The sequence below is a fragment of the Crocodylus porosus genome, unplaced genomic scaffold, assembly GCF_001723895.1.
Source record: "Crocodylus porosus isolate Cpor-Errol unplaced genomic scaffold, CroPor_comp1, whole genome shotgun sequence".
Lineage (NCBI taxonomy): Eukaryota > Metazoa > Chordata > Crocodylia > Crocodylidae > Crocodylus > Crocodylus porosus.
This window is the reverse complement of record NW_017728928.1, coordinates 9,772,825-9,793,854: the sequence shown is the minus strand read 5'-3', so window position 1 is coordinate 9,793,854 and position 21,030 is coordinate 9,772,825. Positions and strand designations below refer to the sequence as shown.

The 21,030-nt window shown below is 40.8% G+C and overlaps 1 protein-coding gene across 8 annotated transcripts in view; it reads right to left on the bottom strand.

Annotated features, from left to right (window-relative positions):
• SPAG9 (sperm associated antigen 9) overlaps window positions 1-21,030 on the bottom strand; it is a 104,736-nt gene that overhangs the window by 19,189 nt on the left and 64,517 nt on the right. For all 8 annotated transcript variants that reach the window (XM_019542464.1, XM_019542468.1, XM_019542465.1 and 5 more), the window contains 13 exons: window positions 15,755-15,965; window positions 14,889-14,988; window positions 13,874-13,995; window positions 11,079-11,136; window positions 9,620-9,772; window positions 9,478-9,529; window positions 8,894-9,024; window positions 5,764-5,820; window positions 4,699-4,872; window positions 3,553-3,682; window positions 2,833-2,925; window positions 2,235-2,402; window positions 1,165-1,336 (listed from right to left, as the gene is read on the bottom strand). In XM_019542464.1, the coding sequence (XP_019398009.1) occupies window positions 1,165-1,336; window positions 2,235-2,402; window positions 2,833-2,925; window positions 3,553-3,682; window positions 4,699-4,872; window positions 5,764-5,820; window positions 8,894-9,024; window positions 9,478-9,529; window positions 9,620-9,772; window positions 11,079-11,136; window positions 13,874-13,995; window positions 14,889-14,988; window positions 15,755-15,965 (1,621 nt within the window). The remainder of the gene's footprint in view (window positions 1-1,164; window positions 1,337-2,234; window positions 2,403-2,832; window positions 2,926-3,552; window positions 3,683-4,698; window positions 4,873-5,763; window positions 5,821-8,893; window positions 9,025-9,477; window positions 9,530-9,619; window positions 9,773-11,078; window positions 11,137-13,873; window positions 13,996-14,888; window positions 14,989-15,754; window positions 15,966-21,030) is intronic.

The window sequence follows — 21,030 nt, the reverse complement described above, 5'->3', positions numbered from 1 at the left end:
ACACCAAGAGACATCTAGAATTAAGGCATGCCCAGGAAACTGAAAATGGGCAAAGGGATCTGGAGGGGTACCTTTGTATGCATGTCACATTTGCAGCCAGCGTAAGAATGGATTTCCTAACAACTTTGACAAGTGGGAGATAAAGGCCCTCATTTAACTTGGTTTATTCTAATGTAATTACACAAGTTCAAGAACTCATTTGTTTCAGGCAACAAGATGCATATAATATTCAAGCCAATCCCATTAGTTTTAACTGTCATATGTACAGGCTAATTCCATGAAGGAGATCCAATAGGGTAAAGTTCAAACCTACCAACCTTCACACCTTCGAGGCCGCCCAACTGTTCCCAACTCAACTTCAGCACCTGCTTTCCTGTACAGCCCCTGTACACTAAACTTCTCCCAACGCCTCCTGCATATGCAGCTCCACACTTTCTTTTATGCTGCCTTTTATGCATGAAAGCTTCCTTGATTTTGCTGTGCAGAATTACTAGCTTCTCATTCATATATCCAATCCAAAGGACTTGCACTTCTTCAAAATCTCTTAGCAAGGTCTCCCCTGAAGCTAATTTAATGCACTTTCATAAACAGAGGTTAAAATAAATCCCACAACGTAACTAACCTGCCCCTGAAAATATAGCATCCACTTTTTTTGCCTTCAAACTCTCCATATCTACTGTGTCTTAATTGCAGCTTTGATTTTACCGTAAATGGTATCATCTCCTTAGCAAAGAGTGCTTTTATAAGTAAATAGAGGCATTACTCAGTTCTGTGGAGCTAAAACCTAAAAACAGTGTAATTCTTTCCAAGTGTGGTAATGTATGGAACAACCCCCCCCCCCCAAATAGACTCATCCAAATAAAATGGATAGAGATACTGGACCAGATGTTTCATCCAGGTAAGTCACACACTGCCCTGGTGCAATTAAGGACTGTTGCAATATATGTCAAGAACCAACCTCAGGGAGTAGAGGTGGCAGAAATCTAGCACAAGTCTAGGATAAGCTTGAAACTATTTTCCTTTGACTGCACTGTAGCTGACAACATTGCAAAGTCACTTGATCATGCTAACTACAGGACAGCACTCAATTTTGGCTTTTATTTTCTAATAAACCACCGCTTATATTAAAATTAACGGGTACTAACGAGAGTCTGATTCTCTTACCTGGTACACTAGCAATACAGAGGACATGGGAATTGCAAACAATGAAGCTATCTAGAATGTTTCCTGGCTGGTTAGCATCAATAATGATAACTTTTGTAGCAGAATGGGTGCTAGTACAGATCCAGACTAGACTCGACAGTTCCTCCTGATGTTTCAACTCCTTCTGTTGGTCCTGAAAGAGAAGATCAAAAGAGTGACAAAAGGGGAAAGAAAGACAGCAAATGAAAATGCCAGTAGTCCTATCACATCATTTGGGTTGCAAGTTTAGGACAGCTAGGCATAGGTTTAATGCCACGAAAAACAATCTGTTTTTCTGCATGGAAAGGGAAGCTATAAAGTTCGTGGTTTTTTAACATATGTAGAAAACAAAATACAAAAAGTAACAAAGCTATGCAGACAATTACCAGCAACTCTATCAAACTGGTGATGTTAGAATGACAATGACATTTACATACATGCCTGCAAGCTCAGTATCACCATCCCCAAGCACTTAAAACTCATGCCCAAAATCATGAGGCTAGCTTAAAAAAAAAAAAAAAACACAAAGAAAAAAAATGCTTTTTAAAAATGAGTTGGGTTCCTTTTCTTTGCCTTCTGGTTTTCTGAGCCTGTGGGGGGTCACTCCAGCTGTTCAAGCTTTGAGCCCCATCAGCCAAGAAGGCAAAAAAATTATCTTTTTAAAATGGAAGGCGAGATGCACATGCAATTTCTTGATGCCAGCAGCTACAACTTTATAATTTCACATCAAAAACTTGCAAGACTCACGATAAAATTCTGAAAACTGGCAATACTGGCTTGTGTCAAACAAGACAGACTCTGTTTAAAAAAAATGTAGCTGTTTAGATTTACCACCAAGCTCGCAAACAGACAAAATGAGAACATTTCAGTAGGTGGATTCAATCATTTCAATGCATCATGAATAGTTCAGTGCTACCTGACAAAACTCAAGTGGTCTATTGTTAAATAGTAAAACAGATTACCAAATAAGCTACTGTTCTAAGACAGACTGGAATGATGATATTTAAATAAGAAAAGACCTTTTCTAAACATTCTATAATAGCAGATCTTACCTTCAGTTCTTGGTCTAGTCTGTCTAAGCTACTTTGCGAGCCTGTTCGCTGCTTGTGGCCATCTGCTTCCAAACCTGCCACATCATTGTAGAATACACTAGCACCAACCACAGAGCCTCCATCTCTTGTCTTCCCTCCTGATAAGTTCACCCCTACGGCACACCACAGCTTGAAAGAGAAGAATTCAGGAACATTTCATTTGTAGAATACTTGGCTTTCTGGCTTATAAAAGGAAGGCCTAAGTACATGGCAAAACAACAAGAACATGCCAGCACATTGCTAGACCATTCCAATTCATGTTAGGGTTCAAGACACTGAAACTGTCCCTTCTATGCAAGATCAATAGTAAATTGTGTTTGTTCGTAAGGCTGCAGCTGAGATATATATAGGGAGCATTAACTAAAACAAGTAATTTTTCTGCAACTGCCTGTGCTCTGCACCACCTATGCATTACAGTTTTAACTTTATTACAAAGACGAATTAAAAAGAGAGAGTAACCCAGACAGGGTTTGTTTTAGACCAAGCAAGTGATTGCTTTAGTGTGTCTTGTGTCCTTATCAAGGGCACAGTCTCTCATTTACGTAACTTTAAATCCTACCTTCATAGAAGTATCCTTTTCATCTAAGGGTCTTAGATAGACAGGCACAGGCAAATTCTTCATCTTGTTATCTCCTTGACTACCATTTGCTACCTAGGAGGGGAAAAAAAGAGAGACTTTCCATTTCTTGAAAAATGTTTTTGAAACCAAAAGTCCATTGGTCATGATAAGAAGAGTCAGTCACTTTCATTCTCAATACTTGTCTTTGTTTTATGGTTTCACTTTAAAAAACAATTAATAAAAGGAATATGATAAAGAGACAGCTCCAAAGTAATCAGGATATCCAGTGATCAAGAACTCTATGGGATCATGCAGCTGCTTTAGGAATCACCTGTATTATAAGCTTCAGTCCAAATTATTATCAAAATGACAGCGCAAGGTTTGAAAGGAATACCGATGGCATAGCCTCTACCCCCCAAAAGGCTTGTTATGCCTCCACCAATAATACTTACATCCCATAGTTCTCTCAGCTACTGATATCTATATATTCTGAACAGAAGCTGGGCCTCAAGACGTTTGTGGAAAGGAAAGATATGACGTTTCGCCCACAGTGACCCTGAATGTGCCATCATCGCTTTACACTTTTAGGTTTCATAATTCTGGATGTCATGAGTATACTCATCTTTGAGATTTCACTGCCCATATATATTATACATATATTTATTTAATATTGAGAGTGGATACTATGATATACACTAGAGCAAGTCCCAGGCATAATACCTGTTTGTACTTCTGAGGCAAACTCCAGCCAAACGCTTGCACTCTGCCATCTTCTTTCTGAACGTGTGCTTTCACTTGACGGTACTGTTCTCTCTTCTGTTCTCTGCGGGAGGCTAAGCTGGCTTCTGTCCTAGTGGTAAAACGATTTTTTTTTTTAAAGACTAAATTACTTGCCTGTCCCTTCACCCAATGTGTACATGTTCCATACTGGTCAGGCTTAAACCGACTACAATAAACATAAGCTAAATTATTTTCAGAGATACTCAACAGAAACACACTAAATGTCATGGCGCAAAATACCAAATGAGTTTGGTTTTGTGCTTTGTCAGTGGTCTCATTCAAACATATTCAAAGAGTATTATCAACTTTTTTCTTTTTTTTCCTTTTTAAAATTTGCAGGGTTTGGAGGAGAGGGGGCAGGAATTCAGCTAAAGATGACGTACTCATTTTTCCCCCTTTGGACCTGAAGAATGCACTGAATTCAAAAGCTTATTTAAGTCTCTCTCTACCCATGCAGTTGATCCAACAAGAGATACTTCCCCCAAAAAAATCTTTGCAACTTTAATACTCCTATATAAGCACTGTTTTGCTCGGTCCCACTACAAGACCATCACTACAGAAGTTCCTGAAACTGTGCTGTATTTAGCTGCTTCATTTATATTCCCAATTATCCAACTTTTTTCTATCATAACTGTCCAACTTTTAGAGAGATTCATCTGCATCTTAGTGCTAATGAACATGTATGTTTATTTAGATGAAGTATAAAATACTTCCTGTGAGGAGATAACATACACAGATACTGTTTACACAGCATCACATTTTGTCGAAGTCAAACTTTAATCATTTTTTCTGAACAGGGGCTGGGCGTCAAGATATTTTTGGAAAGGAAAGATATAAAGTTTCACCCATAGGTGACCCTGAATGTGCCATTATCACTTTACAAGTTATAGGTTCCATACTTCTGGATGTCATGAGTATACTCACCTTTGACATTTCACTCGAGGAACAAAACTATTGACTTCTTAATCATGTCTGCGGTTATTTAATAGCCTCTTATCTGTGCCCGTCTTAATACACATTACTATTCATGTCATTAATTAATTAATTAAAGAACCATTACTATGAGAAATTAAAATTGCATCTTACTCTTCACTGAGGAAGTCAAAGGCTTTCGATTTGTCACTAGGTAGCTGAGATAAAGTGCTGCTTCTTTTCTTGACTGATGGGGTAACATGTGAGGTTGGGGCATTATACTTAAGATTAACAGGTGGCTCTGGTTTCTTTGCTGTATTGCTTGATGAACTGAACAGCCTGCTGAAACTGAAATGTATGAAAAAGCATAAGTCCATATACACCCAAGAGAACTCATTTCCATCTGTATATAACAGCAATGCCCATGCTATCCCATTCAAAGCAACAAGTAAGAAGTCGGGAGAAGCTGGAACTAAATAGCAGCCATTAGAGGCGTATTAATTGCCTAAGCACGGCCTTAATTTTGGAACCCAGGTCAACAGGAAGACTGTTGATCCAAACAGTGGCATGACTCCATCCTCTTCCTTTGAAGGAAAGTGAGGTCTTAAGTTTCACTTGAATATTAATCAGGAACTAAGAAATGTTGTTTTCATCCAATGTATTTCAACATCTTATAGTACACAGGTGAACTATTACCAATAAACAATGACAGCAGTAGGAAAACTTTTACCTGGATTTCAACATCTGTTTCCCATTTCAATTAAAATTGTTTATAACTTGAAGTTTAATATAGTAACACTAAACATTAATTAGTAACTGTTGTTTCAGAGGGAAAAAGTTGAAATAATATAGTGACCGTACAAAAAGCTATTAACATTTCTCCCTATCTTTTTATATTATTAAGAAAGGAGGCTGCCAAAATGCCTAAAGAATGTAGATTCCAGTTCATCTTCAGATTTAAAAAACCCCAAACAATCCATTCTTTCAATGTATTATGGATTTAATATTTTAACTCTGCTCCACCGAGTGCCATAACCAATCACTACGTAAGGTAGCTTAAAATACATTGTGTCTTTGAGAACAGCCACACCAAGCTGGCGTGCTAAACATCAGTGTAAACAGCTTCATTCCAAAGATGATTTACTGACAAAACAACTATATTTTAAATTAACTATTTTGTTTTTGAGGGGGGGGTTTGTTTTTTTTTTTAATTGCAGGTGCTTGTATTTCAATACTCACAACTGCCAAATGCTTGATCGCTTCTTTTCTTGCATGGCTGGATTTTCTCTTGATGCTCTAAAGAGAAACCCAAAAGTTGATAAGATAAGCAATAACACAAAGTGAGGAATACGGTAGTGTACACACTTTTCCTTTAAATGAAGCACCGCCTTGAGTCAAGACAATAGATGTTGAAAATGTCAACACCTGCTTTTTTCACAAAAATATTTCTCATCAAATAAGGGAGCACTTAAACTCAGCACCTACTAAAAAGAATGCCTCTTGCAGCAAGTTAGATGAACATTTTCCACATTTTATCTACCTAGTCTTCAAAACCAGCTCTCTTTTATGCTGTCATTTTGTAAGCATGGAAACCTCAGCAGATGCTGTTCAAGCATCTTTCACCAAGAAAAACTTGGTTTAGTGGTTAAACAGCTTTAAAAATTGGAGATCGAAATTCTCAAACAGCGTCATGAAAGAGGGCAATTAACTGGAAAACAATACGTAACATTTCAGAAGATCAATTCACAGGAGATAATAGAAATTGAGAAGGGTGCTTACGTGAATTGTATGCGGATTTTAGTGAGTAAGACCACATAGAGAGGGGGAACTGCAGAAGAGAGCATGGCTTCATTATCATTCAAATAGCTCTCAAAAAAATAGTGGGTACTACACTCTTCACACATGGAAACAGGACTTTGTGCCAGAGTTCAGAATGTGAAGACAAAGCATTCGGGGGAAGAATGCAAGAGAATTACTACTATCATTTTATCCCAACTATTTTTTTGCACTCTGTTCAACATCAAATACGCATATTTCATTTTAACTCTCACTTTTTTTTTTAAACTGATTTTATTTTTAAACTTATCCCCATTCAACTTAAAGCTGGTGGGGGGAAGGGGAACACATGGAAAAAGGGAACGACAAATGAACACAAACCAACTACTAATATGCACGAAAAAAGAAACAGAGGGGCAAAACTTGTTACAGGGTCAGGCATTTCTTAAGATGCCTTAATACACCAAAGTTCAGAGCCAAATGCTTTGCATCCACACTATATTTTAAGGATAGCATTATAGAAAAGTAAAAGTTAGATGCAATCTTTACACTTGGCCACTAGATGACAGCATGCTGTGGTAGTAAATTACTGGGTAGTGTGTGGCACCAAGTATAACAACAGACAAGATGCATCACTGTGGATCCAGGGGTATAAATGTGAGTCTTGCTCCAGATGCATGCTGAAAGACACACCCAACTTTAAATGGTACCTTTTTATTTGGGATGTTTGTATACAAGTTTATACATCACACCAGTCACATCCCTCTTCCATGCTGCTGGATACGAGCCTGGTTATGCCCTAACTGCACTAGCCCAGTGGGCTAACTAAGCTCCAACATACCTTTGACTTTTTGAGAGGAAGCACCATATTGAGGTCAGAAGTGAAGAGACATGATTACTTAGCATACTTTCTGGACATCCGCCTCCTGGGTAATGTCTTCAACATTCAGGACAGTGGCTCATTAGGACCATTTTCTAGGGTTGCATGATACTTCAGTTCCAGATTCAATTTGGTGGAGATTCGGCCGATTCGGTGGCCAAATCTCCAAATCGAATCAGAGGACCCTTCAAACTCTCTGAATCGAATCAGAACCCTTTGAGTCAATTCGGAGAGATTCGGTCATAGACACAGCTTTAAATGTTTTTTCTACATACCTCTAGGTAGCAGGCAGCTCGCGAATGCTGCAATGCTGGGGTGCATGGAGTGTCCCACAGAAGCACAGGGGGCTCCCCAGCACGCTCAGCAGCAGACCCAGAAGTGGACCAGAAGCGCGTCTGGGTCTGCCAGGGAACATGCTGGATGTTCCCTCACCCCCCAGCTCAGTGACTGGTGCCTCCTGGGTCTGGGAGGGGGTACCGGGGTCCCTCTGTGGCCAATTGCCAAGCCAGAGGGGCGCGGGGGGGAGGAAGGGCAGCGCACTCCCTGGCAGACCTGGAAGTGGACTGGAAGTACTTCCAGGTTCACCGCCAAGCATATGGAGGGCCGCCCTGCACTCCTGTGGGATGCTCCATGTGCCCCAGCAGTGCAATGATCACAAGCTCTACCCACTACCTCAAGATATGTAGAAAAAACTTTTAAAAGTTGCGTTTATGTCCGCATTGCTGATTCTCTGAATCAGCATCAAATCTTCAGGATTAGGATTCGGCCAAATCGAATCAGGGACAGCGATCTGAATCAATGAACTGAATCACTGTCCTGAATCCGAATTGAATAGGGCCCGTTTTGCACACCCCTACTGTTTTCTTATACCTCATCTTGATTTCCTTGAGTTGTCCAAGAGACTCGAAATTACTTTTAAGAATTACATCTTCTCCATAATACAAAACTTGATTGCTTGTATATGGTAGCACTTGGAAACCCTACCTGTCTTCGGTGCCCCTTGGTGTAGAGCAGTAATTCTCCGCCAGGGTGTTTTGGCACCCTAAGATCCTTTTAAGGGTGCTTCAGGGTGCCACTCAATATTAGTGGGTAGGTGTGCAAACACCTACACATAATTCACAAGATAAACCCAGAGATTTCAAATAGGAATCCAGTGCCCAACCATTTGCACCCCTATGGCTTTCCTGCATTTTTTTGCAACAAAAGAATTGCTCTTTTTTCAGTAGTCGATAAATAAACAAACAAATAAATCAATCGAGTGCAAACTAAGAGCTGCTATTTTCTAAGAGCTGTCTTGAGTCTATAAAAAAAGCTCGAGACCCACTGGGCTAGACACTGGACAGAGCAGAGAATTTCTCCTGCGTTAAAAATACAATCTAGGACTGCAAACACTTATACATGTACTTAACCTCATATGGTGCTTGTACTCATTTTTCCTTCAACGGTACACATTGCACAGTATGTCAAGTTGAACACTTGCTTAAACTGTTAATGGATTACGGCGTAATTTGACAACATAAAAAAGTAAAAGGATAAACAGAGGAGCTGTTTAACAAGGAGGGCAGGAAAGCTAGTTCAAGGTCACACAGAAGCTCAGAAGTATATCTTAGAAAATGACTGTATGAGCTCAGTGGCCCATAACTAGACCACTGATTCTGGGGTACAACTGGTTAGCAAATTATTAAAAGATCAGAAGACCCTGTCTGTATTTACCTTATCATCTCAGTCCATCGGACAGCTTCCTGAAGCTCCATCAGCCTCTCTTTGTACTGATTTCTTTCCATCAGAACACGAGCCATTTCAACGCGAGTAAAACGCTTCCGCTGAGCGGTGGGGACATCACTCTGCATAAAATAAAAGCAAGCTTTCAGTACAAAGAAACAGGTAAAGCCAGCACCCAGCTGATTAGGAACAGTGTCAGTTGAATTAGTTTCTTGGATTATTATAATGCTATTAAATTATTTAAGGCAGGACTTTGGTAGCCAGGATCCAAACCATTTAGCGCTTTGTAGGCCAAAACTAACACCTTGAATTCAACCCAGAAATCAACTGGCCAGTGTTAAGGGATTCAAAACCAGGTTGCTAAAGGGAATGGAATGTCATATGCAATAGTGGGAAGGAAGGATATAAAGCTGGTTAGTCTTTGTAAATCACCACTTGACATTTAAATTGTGCAGCTCTGCCTTAGACAGAGTTGCATGCTTAACTGAGCTGTCGGGTTCACAGAATTAAGCCAATGTGATGGTACATTAGAAAAATGCTTAGTCCAAACTTCACTTTAAAATATATACACCTACATCATCATCCTCTTTTGCTTTCTGCCTTGCTTCCTCTGCTTCTGCACGTGCTCTACAGAAAACAGAAGACAAGAAAGAGACATATTAACTAAGCAGTATTAGAACGTGCACCCAACTTTCATGAGGAAAGTATCAAACTGACTTTTTAAGCTCTTCTTCTAACTCCTTGTTCTTCTCCTCAAGTTTCTGTTTGGCTTGTTTTACAGCCTCCAGTTCTCCTTGTAGTACATCTTTCTCACAGGTCAGCTCATCCACTTTTGCTATCAAATCATTTTTTACCACATTCAGCGCATTTCTGAGAGAGATACAAAACACATGGTTAGAACTGCAACCTCACAGTAAACAGCAAAGTTTACTTCCCACATCTGGACATCTGCAAATAACTTCCCTATATAGCAATGGTCACTAGCCAGTTGATCTCAATAGACTGGTCGATTGTGGAGCCTCTGACAGTCGATCTCAGTCTGCCAGAGGCTCCAAGATCAGGAGCGGTAGGATGCATATGGCTGGGCTGAGCCATGCCCCCTGCTGCCCAGGCCAGGCGAGTGGGGCCAGAGCTCAGGCGGCTTGTCCGGGAGGCGGGGTGGGTGTGGGGCAGTAGATCCCAGGGTGCCCTTTACATGCAAACATGATCTTCATCATAAAAAGGTTGGAAACTACTGCTACATAGTGTTGCATGCAGGACATTACCTTGTTCAAAAGCAAACTTGTGAAGAACTTGAAACGAATTTGGACCATTGCAATGGAAACAAGTATAATTAAAAATTGCCATTTCGCCTTAAAAGCTGCTAACCAGTATCTAAGTAAAAGTATCCAAGTGAAATTAAAATATAGCATTGGAACAATTTGCTCAGAGGCCAAGTTCCCACGTGGCATTTCAGTTGGCAGTCAAAACAGATGGAAATAGTGCAAAAATACTGGCTTTCATTGTCACAGTATTATAATTTCACCAAGTTCCTGATTCTCTAAGTTTTAGTGGTATGGTTGCAAAAAACACTGCTTGGTGGTATGCTGCAAACTCTAGACATGTGTATAAGTAAAAGTTAGTGTGCTGCTACTCCATTACAAGACAAGCTGCTAGGCTACTGCGGCCAAAATAATAAAACTAACACCCTGGCCATCTGAAGCCTCAACGTTCCATAAGGAAGGACAGTGTTGAAGCCAGAAAATACACATCCGAGAAAAACTGCAAGACCTGGGTGCTAAGTTCCTTTGAATGCAGATGTCTGCATCTCATACTATGCTTGTTCTCTCCTTACGAGTTCTCACTGTATTGAAAGAGTACAAGATTTCCTGATCTTTATCATCAGTTTATGTACCATTTTAGCACTCCCCTTGTTAATGAGAGTGAAGGACACTGGCAGAGAGCAAAGGTGCAAGTGATAGGCTGATGTGACCCTTTAGACTAAATCAAATACACTGTGCATCATTCACAGACAAATGCAGCATACAGAAGTGACAGCTCTGAATGCTAATCAATATTGCTTAGCTAGTGCTAAAAGTAAAAAGGTTTCAGTGCCTCTCAGAGATCCTCTCTGGCTCTGTGCCTGCCTAGAAAGGATCACTGGAGGGAGAGGACAAGGTGTTACAGGCTGACTTACTTGGTCTCCAGCAGCTGGGTATTTTCCAGAATAAGATTTTCTACTTCACGGCCCATTCCTTTCAAAAACAGAACATGGGAATGAATTAAAGGGAAAAAAAAAAGCAAACTATTTTTATAATAAACCAATTAAAGGCTACTTAATTTTTATTTAAAATGTGATTAACCTACACTTCAATCTTTTTTTCACCTCAGTGGCAGAATACATGGTATTCTGAAGCAGCTCAAAGCAGCAAAGTAAAAAATCCTCATAGCAAATACCTAAAGCATTTGTACCTGGCCCTTTTTACCTAGTTGTACTTTTCTCTCTCCTTAAGTGTTGCTTAAAGGCAGTCCTGGCTCACAGCCAATAGAGTTTGCTGGTTTTCTCCCCAAATAAACTGTATGCTTTTAATCTTGCTTTATAGTTACTATTATTTCAAACAGAAAGTAAAGGGCACTAATAGAGAAAGTTGGCCCAAACATCTAAATCATTCACAATTTAGAATTCAAGCCTTTTACAAAGAGGTTAGAGATGGTATATGTTATAACACACAAGATCTGCAGAAAACTCAGCGTTCAAGAGCACAGTAAGATCTCCCAAAAGCAGATGATACCTTACCAAAGAAATTATGGTCTTTAAAGGCCATGCATTCCATGTAGAGCACAAACAAGAACAAGAAACATTTCATGTAAGAAGTATGAGTGAAGAGCAATAATAAACCTAGAGACTTCTAAACGGTAAGAGTGAATCAAAGCAAAGCCAACAGCAAAACAATGGAATGAAGTAAACTGCAGTTTAAAGCAGACTGAAATACCAGACAGATAGTAAAAAAAATTATATATATAAAAAGGTGTATTACCAAACAAGTTACCCTGAAACAACCTGAATTACTAAAGTGTATAGAGGATTACAAAAGGTGATTTTCTCTTCTATAACGAAGTTCCAAAATGTAGTATTTTAAATGACCACTAAACCAAATCAGGAAGAAATGTCGATTAAAGAAGCTATTATTTAAAAAAAATAAAATGAAGTGCTGAATTTAACTGATTTCACTGATCCTGAATTTCTCTAAGGATTTACTGCATTTGGCCACTGTCTGTATGCTTGAAGGTTATGAAGTATCTACTGTAAGATTTTAAAGCACTGTAATTTTTTAAAATGTACAACCAAAATAGCAATAAGGACGGTACATCTTGTTTCTTAATTTGTACTAAAAGCAACCAACTCTGGCATTATCTCCATATTGATAACAGAAGACATATATATGTCAATTAGAGGCCAGCATTTCATAGCAAAACAGGTAAGGGATTACCCTGAAAGAGAAGTGCGCACTAACAAATGTGCAGCAGAGTCTTCCAGATTGTTTGCTAAAGCAAAAAACAAGCCTATTAAATACAAGAAAGATCAGTTCTTTTCGTACCACTAAAATAGTCTTTCTGAAATAGAAATTCTAAAATTTATTTAAACCTTTGGACAATGACTGTGTCACATATTCCGCTTTTATTGATTCTGATGAGAAGTAATAAGATGATAACATTAGAAGACTTGTTTTAGCAGATACCCATCAGGTATTTTCACTTTGGTACTATTTGCAGAAAACACAGAAGTCCTTCTCTATACCAATTATCAGGAGGCTTTTTTTTCAGAGAACCGTTTTGCTTTTTTGAAAGTGATTTTCAGATACCAAAGGTCAAGTGAATACCTAGGATGATTTATGCAAGGTGCCTTAACTGTTGGGCACCCCTAGCTGTCAAGAAAGTTGAAGGGGGTGGGAAGAGGGGGAAGTTAAAGCCAAAAAAGAAAAAAAAAAATTCAAGGACAAAAATATGTTACCAAGCAGAAAAAAATGTGGAGAATGTATTGTATGAAAGCAGCAGCCAAGAACGCCTAACTGTAAAAGCGATAGATTTCAAAGTATTTAAAAGGATACACACCAGAATATTCCCCTGGGTGCGCAGCCCAAGAGAAAACATTAGAGAAACCCAATTAACTTACTTTAGAGCACTAGAAACTAAAATTCTAATTGGTTTAAACTTGTTTAGCTATGTAAGTGCAATACAACCCCTCTCAGAGACCAAATTACAAATATGAATGACATGAATTATAAGGGCTGGCTCAACAGGTTATCCAAGTAATATAAATTTAAGTACTTGAAATTGGAAAAAAGTTGTACCGTGGCATAAAGCTCTCAAATGCAAGACTGGGAACTGCAGAGGGCAGTTCAAGTAAAACGTTTTAAAATAATGATAGATTTATATTGTAATAGATACAATCAGCCCACAAAATTCAAGCTGAACTCTGGACTTCCTGTACTGACAAATCAGAACTACTCATCTTCAGGTGCAGCAGCTGGAAGAGTTCTTCTCTGAAGTGAGTCAAGGTAAGTAATCACTGAGTGTACCAGTATATTTTTTAATTTTGACCAGAACCCTTCCTGAAAATACCTATTTTATCTCCATTTAAGTTGTATCCAATAAGGCATTACAATAGAAGCTAATGGTGTAGCCCATCATGGACAGGCTGAAACAAGACGATTGAAATCATTCATGAATATCAACAAAGCACTTCAGTGAGAAGAGTTGAGCGTTTCACACTGCAAGAAACACATCTATGTAGTAGCATGCCTGGGCACTCCCTACCCTTTCTCCTTTATAAAAAAAAAAAAAATCTCCAAAATCTCCCTTTGGAAGCTGCTACAAGAGGATCTTAATGCAACGAACCTGAAAGTATTCCCAGCGTGTATACAGGAAGTTGTGATCAATTAGAAAAAAATACTAACGCAACTGGCTCGGTCATCAAATAACCAGTCTTACCCAGTAAATCTGCACCTTCATCCACATCTCCAATTAGGCCAGAGCCAGCAGAAGACAACTCTTCAAAGAGCGATTCTGTATTCCGATCAAATGCTTTGTTCTCTATACCTTTGGTGGGAGTGCTGGTCACAGGGATTGAAGTTACAAGGAAGAAAGATGAGAAAAGAATAAGTAGTCGAACACTGCTTTGAGCTTTACAGAAAAGGGAGCATGCGGCTTTAGACAGATGCTACATGGCTTTATAATTGTAGGTCACTTGTTATATATGGGAAAATTCTGAGTAACATTTCTAGAAGTCCTTAAGTAGCTCAGGGAACTAGAGGCCTTTTCACAAATAACTTCAATGAAAACCCAAATCCTGAAAGACATTTTGATATTGCAATGCTTCGCTCCTAGGCATCCTGCCACTCAGCAAAATCTTCACTGAATTAGGCACCCAAGCCACCCCTTAGGTACCTAGAGGACAGAAGTCTCAAACTAGGTGTGCTAAGAGCTGCCCAAGCCCGTTGGAAATACGATACAGAATAAAGGGGTAGGGCTTAGGGTCTCGTCACGTTCATCTGTTCAAAGACAGGTACCTAAATCTGGCCAGATCAAGGGCCTCCCTGAACTGAGGAGAATGCTGTCAACATGCTAAAGGTGAGCATGCAGTTGGGATACATGACATTTCCACAAATCTGGAGGATAACACTGTGATGCTGCAGCTTCAGAGGAGATACGAGATTCTAGAAATGTTCATGAAAATAAAATCATAAAAGTCCATTTTGTAACAAGCTAATGTTCTGAGCCTTTGACAGAGATAGCACCCTTATCTAGGAATGGGAAAAGTGTTTCAATGGCATGGCCATATATTCATTTGAAGCCCTTCAGATCCCACTCTGACCTGGAGCACTATAAAGTTGGAGCCCTCCTACACTATCTAGATCTGGTGCCACTTATGCTAGTTCAGGACTCACAACTTAGGAACCCTCTGACATGTGGAAATTGTCTACTGAAATCAGAACATGTGACCTACCTTGAACCTTTATAGCCACTGAGGTCTTTATCCATATCCAACTCTGGAGTGGACTCAATGATTGCCTGAACTTCAGATTTTTCTTCATTTTCATTACCACCTTAGAAAGCGGAATAAATCAGTCTCCATAAAACAAACCACCTTAAACCAGTCACAGAAAAGAAAGGTTCTGCTCATTGGCTTCACAAAAGGTGTCACAGATAAAGTCACCCTGGACAACCTCATGTATTTTAAGGCAAGATCTGTAAATTCCATGGTACTCCAGTTCAGGAGCTAGAAATCCCAGACCAGATGAGGTGACCAAGTACAAGGAATACCGCATGTAATGAATTAATAAGCATTCAATTTAAAATGTATATTTATAGTGCTCAGAGCAGAGTTCAGTCAGATTCCTTCCGAACTGACACTCAAAACGCCCTACTCTTGCCTGCTTTTGCAGCTGACCTGTATTGACTCGTTCAGACAGAACAGAGACATGGCCTTACATTATGGAGCAGATCTTCCAAAAGAAAGCGATACAAGTTTTATTAATTAATTTAAATCCAGAGAGAACAACAATACATTTTAAGAAAAAATTAAAAAGAAAACCACAAAGGAAGACAGACTAGATGAACCAATGCTCTTTTTTTTTTTTTTTTTCAAAACAGAATCCAGGGAACGAAGTCAACAGACTTCATGTGCTATGGAAAACAAGCCCAAGAGACGAGTGGCTTTCAGTTCAACCCTGTCAACCTTCGGCCCTCCTGTATGAAGCAGTCCCAGGTAGAATCACTTTCCCTCCTGGTTGCAGCTGTGGGATTTTGTATTAAGCTGCACAAAAAGCACATTCTTTACCACCCTGCACCCCAACTCTGATAGAAACTTACCAATAGACACCGTTCTCGTTTCTTGAGCTACCTGCACTTCAATGTGCTTGCTTACATCCAATTTCTTGTTCAGTACCTCCGCGCTTTTTGCAAGCCCTTCAGCTTCCTCCTTCAGGGGAGTTTCAGCAGGTAGCACAGGCACATCTGAAGCTGTTGTTGATGCTGGAGTAGTAGATTTTGAGCCTCCTTGACTAACATCAGAAAGTTCATCCTAAAATTGAAAAATTACCACATTTAGAAAGTTGTGTAATCTGTAATAAAAAAAAAACAAAAAACCTATACTGAAGAGAAGAGCACTCACAGATGGGTTTGCAGCTTTCCTCCCTGCCCCGAGTTCAAAACACACACCTGGGAGCAATCTCCTGGGTCACCAAAACCAGTGCTCTACTATCAGAGGCCACATCACCTTTCACACGAAGCTAACCTTCAAATGGATCTGAAGTTGAAATACTGATTTCTCAGATGTAGTAGACTGCAGGCAATCTTCCCTATGAATCGGCCTTGCTAAATCCTGATTTATGCTATGCTATTCATGCAGCGCAAGAAGCAGGCTGCTAAAAAAACCCAACAACTCAGCTCGCACGGTGAAATCAACAGGACTAATGGGTCTTTGTGCAAAGGTGTTTCAGACATTTCTCAGCACTTGGAAAAGTTAAGAACAGGCAGCATGGATTCACCAAGAGCAAGCCATGCCTGACCAACCTGACTGCCTTCTATGATGAGATGACTGGCTCTGTGGATGTGGGGAGAGCAGTGGATGTGATATACCTTGACTTTCTTGGTCTCTCACAACATTCTTGCAAGGTTGCTAAGAAAGCGCAGGTTTTATAACTGGACTGTAAAGCAGATAGAAAACTGGCTGATCCTCAGGCTCAAAGAGTAGCAATCAATGGTTCGATGTCTAGTTGGTATCAAGTAGAGTGCCCCCAGGGCTTGGTCCTGGGGCCAGTTTTGTACAATATCTTCACCAATGACCTGGAAACAGGGATGGATTGCACCCTCAGCACATTTGCAGATAACACCAAGCTGGGGGGAGTAGCAGATATGCTGGAGGGTACGGCTACGATTCAGACCTAGACAAATTGGAGGACTGAACCAAAAGAAATCTCATGAAGTTCAATAAGGACAAGTGCAAAGTCCTTCACTTATGACAGAACAATCTCGTGCACCAGTATAGGTTGGGATCAGAAAAGGACAAGGGGACGATAAGCCTAATATGAGCCAACAGTGTGCCCTTGATGCAAAGGGTAATGGCATACTGAGCTGCATTAGTTGACGTATTGCCAGCAGATCAAGGGAAGCAAGCCTTTTCCTCTATTCAACACTGGTGAGGCCACGTCTGGAGTACTGTGTCCAGTTTTGGGCCCCCTACTACAGAAAGGATGTGGACAAGTTGGAGGGTGAACAGCACAGGGCAACAAAAAGGGTGAGGGGGTCGGGGGACATGACTTCTGAGGACAGGCTGGAGAAACTGTGCTTATTTAGTCTGAAGAAGAGAAGACTGTTGATACTGAACTGATTTCCTGACCTTAGACTCACTGAAGTTAATTGTTTTTTCCCCAATAACTTCTGCTGTAAATCAAGATTTTATCAGCTTCCTTCCAGGCCTGTGCTTCAGATAGCTGCAAGTCACCTAAAGGGAAGATTTAACAGCAGCCTTCAACTCCTCGAAGTGGGGGGTTCCAAAAAGGATGACGCTAGATCAGGGGCGGGAAGTCCAGCCACCAGATCGGGTTGGGCCTGCAGTGGACTCCATTTCCCAGGAGCACCTGCCTGCATTGCTGCAGCTGGTTTCCACGGAGACCCCAGGAGTGACAGGGCTGTGACAGCGTGAGGCCAGGGTTTCCATGGAGACCAGCCCCGGTAGCGTGGGCAGGACATGCAGCTGGCAGGAAGCTGCCTTGGAGCTAGGCTCCTGCAGCAGTGACAGCATGGTCTGGAGCTCGGGCAGAGCTGTGATCCCCTGGCCACACACCCCAGGCAGGGACATGCAGGTAGCGGACTGGGGCTCTGCCCTGCCTCCAGACCATGCTGTCACCACTGCAAGACGCCAGCCCAGCCACATGCCTTGCCAGCGCTGCTGGGGCCTGTCTCCTTGGAAACCCTGCTGCTCCTGGGGTCTCCATGGAAACTGGCCACAGGGACGTGGGCAGGGGCTGCTGGGAAATGGAGTCCAGGCACCAGCCAGAGCTGTCATTTTGCCCACCCCTGAGCTGAACTGTTCTCAGTGGTGGCACGTGACAGAATAAGGAGCAACGGTCTCAAGCTGTGGCCAGGGAGGTTTAGTTTAGATAGGAGAAAACTCTCTCTCACTAGGAGGGTGGTGAAGCACTGGAACAGGCTCTCCAGAGAGGTCATGGAGTCTCCATCCTTGGTGGTCTTTAAGCCCCGGCTAGACAAAGCCTCGACTGGGATGATTTAACTGGGAATGGTCCTGCTTTGAGCAGGGGATTAGACTAGATGTGACCTCCTGAGGTCCCGTCCAACCCTCATCGTCTATGATTCTTTGACTGACATGTGTCAGTGATGCACTTATACAACAGCAACTTTTCAAAAGCTATCCTCAAAACTTTAAGTGACTTGCAGCTAACTGAAGCACAGGCCTGGAAGGAGGCAGATAAGATCTTGATTTACAGCAGGAGTTATTGGGGGGAAAAAAATAATTAAAATATTTCAGTGAGTCTAAGGTCAGGAAATCAGTTCAATATCAACAGTAAATCCATGAAGCCGTGTAACTCCTAAGCTTGCTGTGTAATTATTTGCATTTCTGCATATTATTAAGTCTCCTCACAATGGAAACGAGGGTGTCCTAATGTTACATGGCAAAGTGAAGCAGGTTTTTCTTGTTCTTAATGTACAGTCTTTGCAGGCTACTTTAGGCTACATTTCAGGAAAGTCTCCTGTTGCAGCTCTGACAAGATTAACATAGCCAGTGCACACAGGACTCTCTGCCAGGGGCAGCTCTACGAACCATCGTGGTAAGAAAAATCTATAGCTAGTGTAAAATAACCCTCCCCTGTTCGTTTCCCTATAGTTCTCAGTGCAATTCCCCTTGGGGAACTTCCCGGTAGTTGTACAGAGTCTGAGTGCCAAGAAAAACATGTGCACCATGGACATAAGTAAGTAGCACAATTAAAATTTTAGTTTTCTTTCCCATCCTGTGTCTGGAGGATCAGTGGCCAGATGTGGGGGCACTTCATTTGGCTGATCTGAATCTCTCTCCCTTCCTTGCCTTGCTGTCCAGCAAGTTATCTTGCCATAATATCTTAGTATAACACAGACTATGCCAAGATTACTTACTTAATTTTTTTTTCAAAGCTAAGTAGAACTACATGGTGTGTGTATGCATGCAGTTGTAACTTGAATTGGCAATAAAAGTTGAAGCATTTCTTGCCTATTTCCGAGTGTACAGTTAGCAAAACGATGAAGTGCTGCAAGGGTCAAAGAAGGAACAGCGACCAGCAAAGTGTGGGTACAGCTAGAGCATAACATGAAAGATTCCAAGATTATTATTTTTTTTTTTTTATAAGGAGCGTCAAAAAAGAAAAAAAAACAAGACTGATGCATGGAAAATGTACATCGTCTTAGAGATAATATAAAACTTATCTTCAAGGGCTTTGTTTCAAGAAAAAAACCCTGGAAGTACGCCATTTAAATATCATAGGATATATGCCTAAAGCAAACATTAGGTTTTGCAACTGTCAAAGCAGGGTTCTGATATCTCAGACATGGCCGCACCAAAACTTAGATAGCCTGAAGCAAGAATTCATTGGCCTAAATCTGTACTGCTACTGGCCCTTTTCAAAAAACCACTGGAAGCAGGAAACAGATGTGGGTTTTATCAAATAATCGTTTAAAAACATTACCATTAAAAACAAAAATTGAAGCCTGCACATAAAGACAGCTGTGCGGAGCTAGCAAATAGTCCCTTGTCCATTAAGAAAAGTTTAATTAAGACAGCAGCTTCCAAATTCATATTTGGAATATGACTGCAAGATCAGATTTTAAACTTTAAGGTCAGAAGGGAGAAGCTGCATGCAATGATTCAACAAGAACTCTATTGCCGTGAAGTAGTAAGAGAATCTGACCAAGCAATGCAATACTTTTGAACCCAGACCACAACACACTCAGTGCAAACCACCCCACTTTCCCAGGACATTTGTGCATCTTTCCTGATGATGACTATAAAATATTATAAAAACCCAATGATGTCCAAATGTCTTCAAAGAATCATCATCTAAAAGGATAACTGCAGTGTTGTTGCCAAAACACAAACAATACAACAACTATTACTGGCACCAAAGGCAGCAGTCACAAAATTTCGCTTATCCAATTTATGGTGACATTTTTATTTATTTTTAACACTGAAGATATGGAAATGCTTTATGTTTTTTATTACTGAACACACTACAGGGGTTTTCAAGAGACTGCACAGAATTTTTGCAAAAACTAGATGAACAAAATTGGACCTTCATCACCCAGGGTTTTTATCCCCCTCTCTTGCTGACCAGCTGCAAGATATGGTTAAATGTGATGGCAAGCAAGAAAGCACAGCTATATTTTTAAAACAACTTAAGTATTAATAAGACCACATCATCATTTCTCTGAATCGCGGTTAAAAACCAATGAACTGATAATGCCCTACTTCCTAGTTTCAATTTTCCTACAAATACCTGTGGCAATGTTATCCACTCTCTGATCTGCCAACCCAGTTCCTGTTTAATTCAGAGTAATGGACTGCATGTTAATTTACTGCTGGCATGCAGCATTGCGCTCAAGAACGTTCACATATTTATTGTTGCCACTGCATTATATAACGTAATGGGATGAGGCAGAATGCTGGTTTAGTAAGTCGCGGTATCGGCAAAACAATTAAAAAATGAGGGGGGAAAAAAGATGCACATAGAAAACGAACCAAAACAATTATTTTCAACACAAAAACTAGATTATGTAATTCTAATATTATAAAAGCCTTAATCTGCCTGTCTTTCTGTCCGTCTGTCCGTAACAATTTATTCGCGCTCCGACTGGCTGACTGAACCCGAGTAAGTGTTCAGACAGGAGGTGACGGCGTGGAGGAGCACCGCCACGATGGCGGGGACACAGGGAATGGAGCCAGAGAGGTGGGGAGGGCAGCTGTCCTTGCCCCCCAGCCCTGCTCACTGCAGGTGGCCACAATGAAGTAGCGTGGGGGGGGAGGCGGTAAGGCCACCAGAGCTGATCTCACCCCCCCACCCCCGCTCCTTGGAAGTACCCAGGAGTGGGGGTGGAGCGGG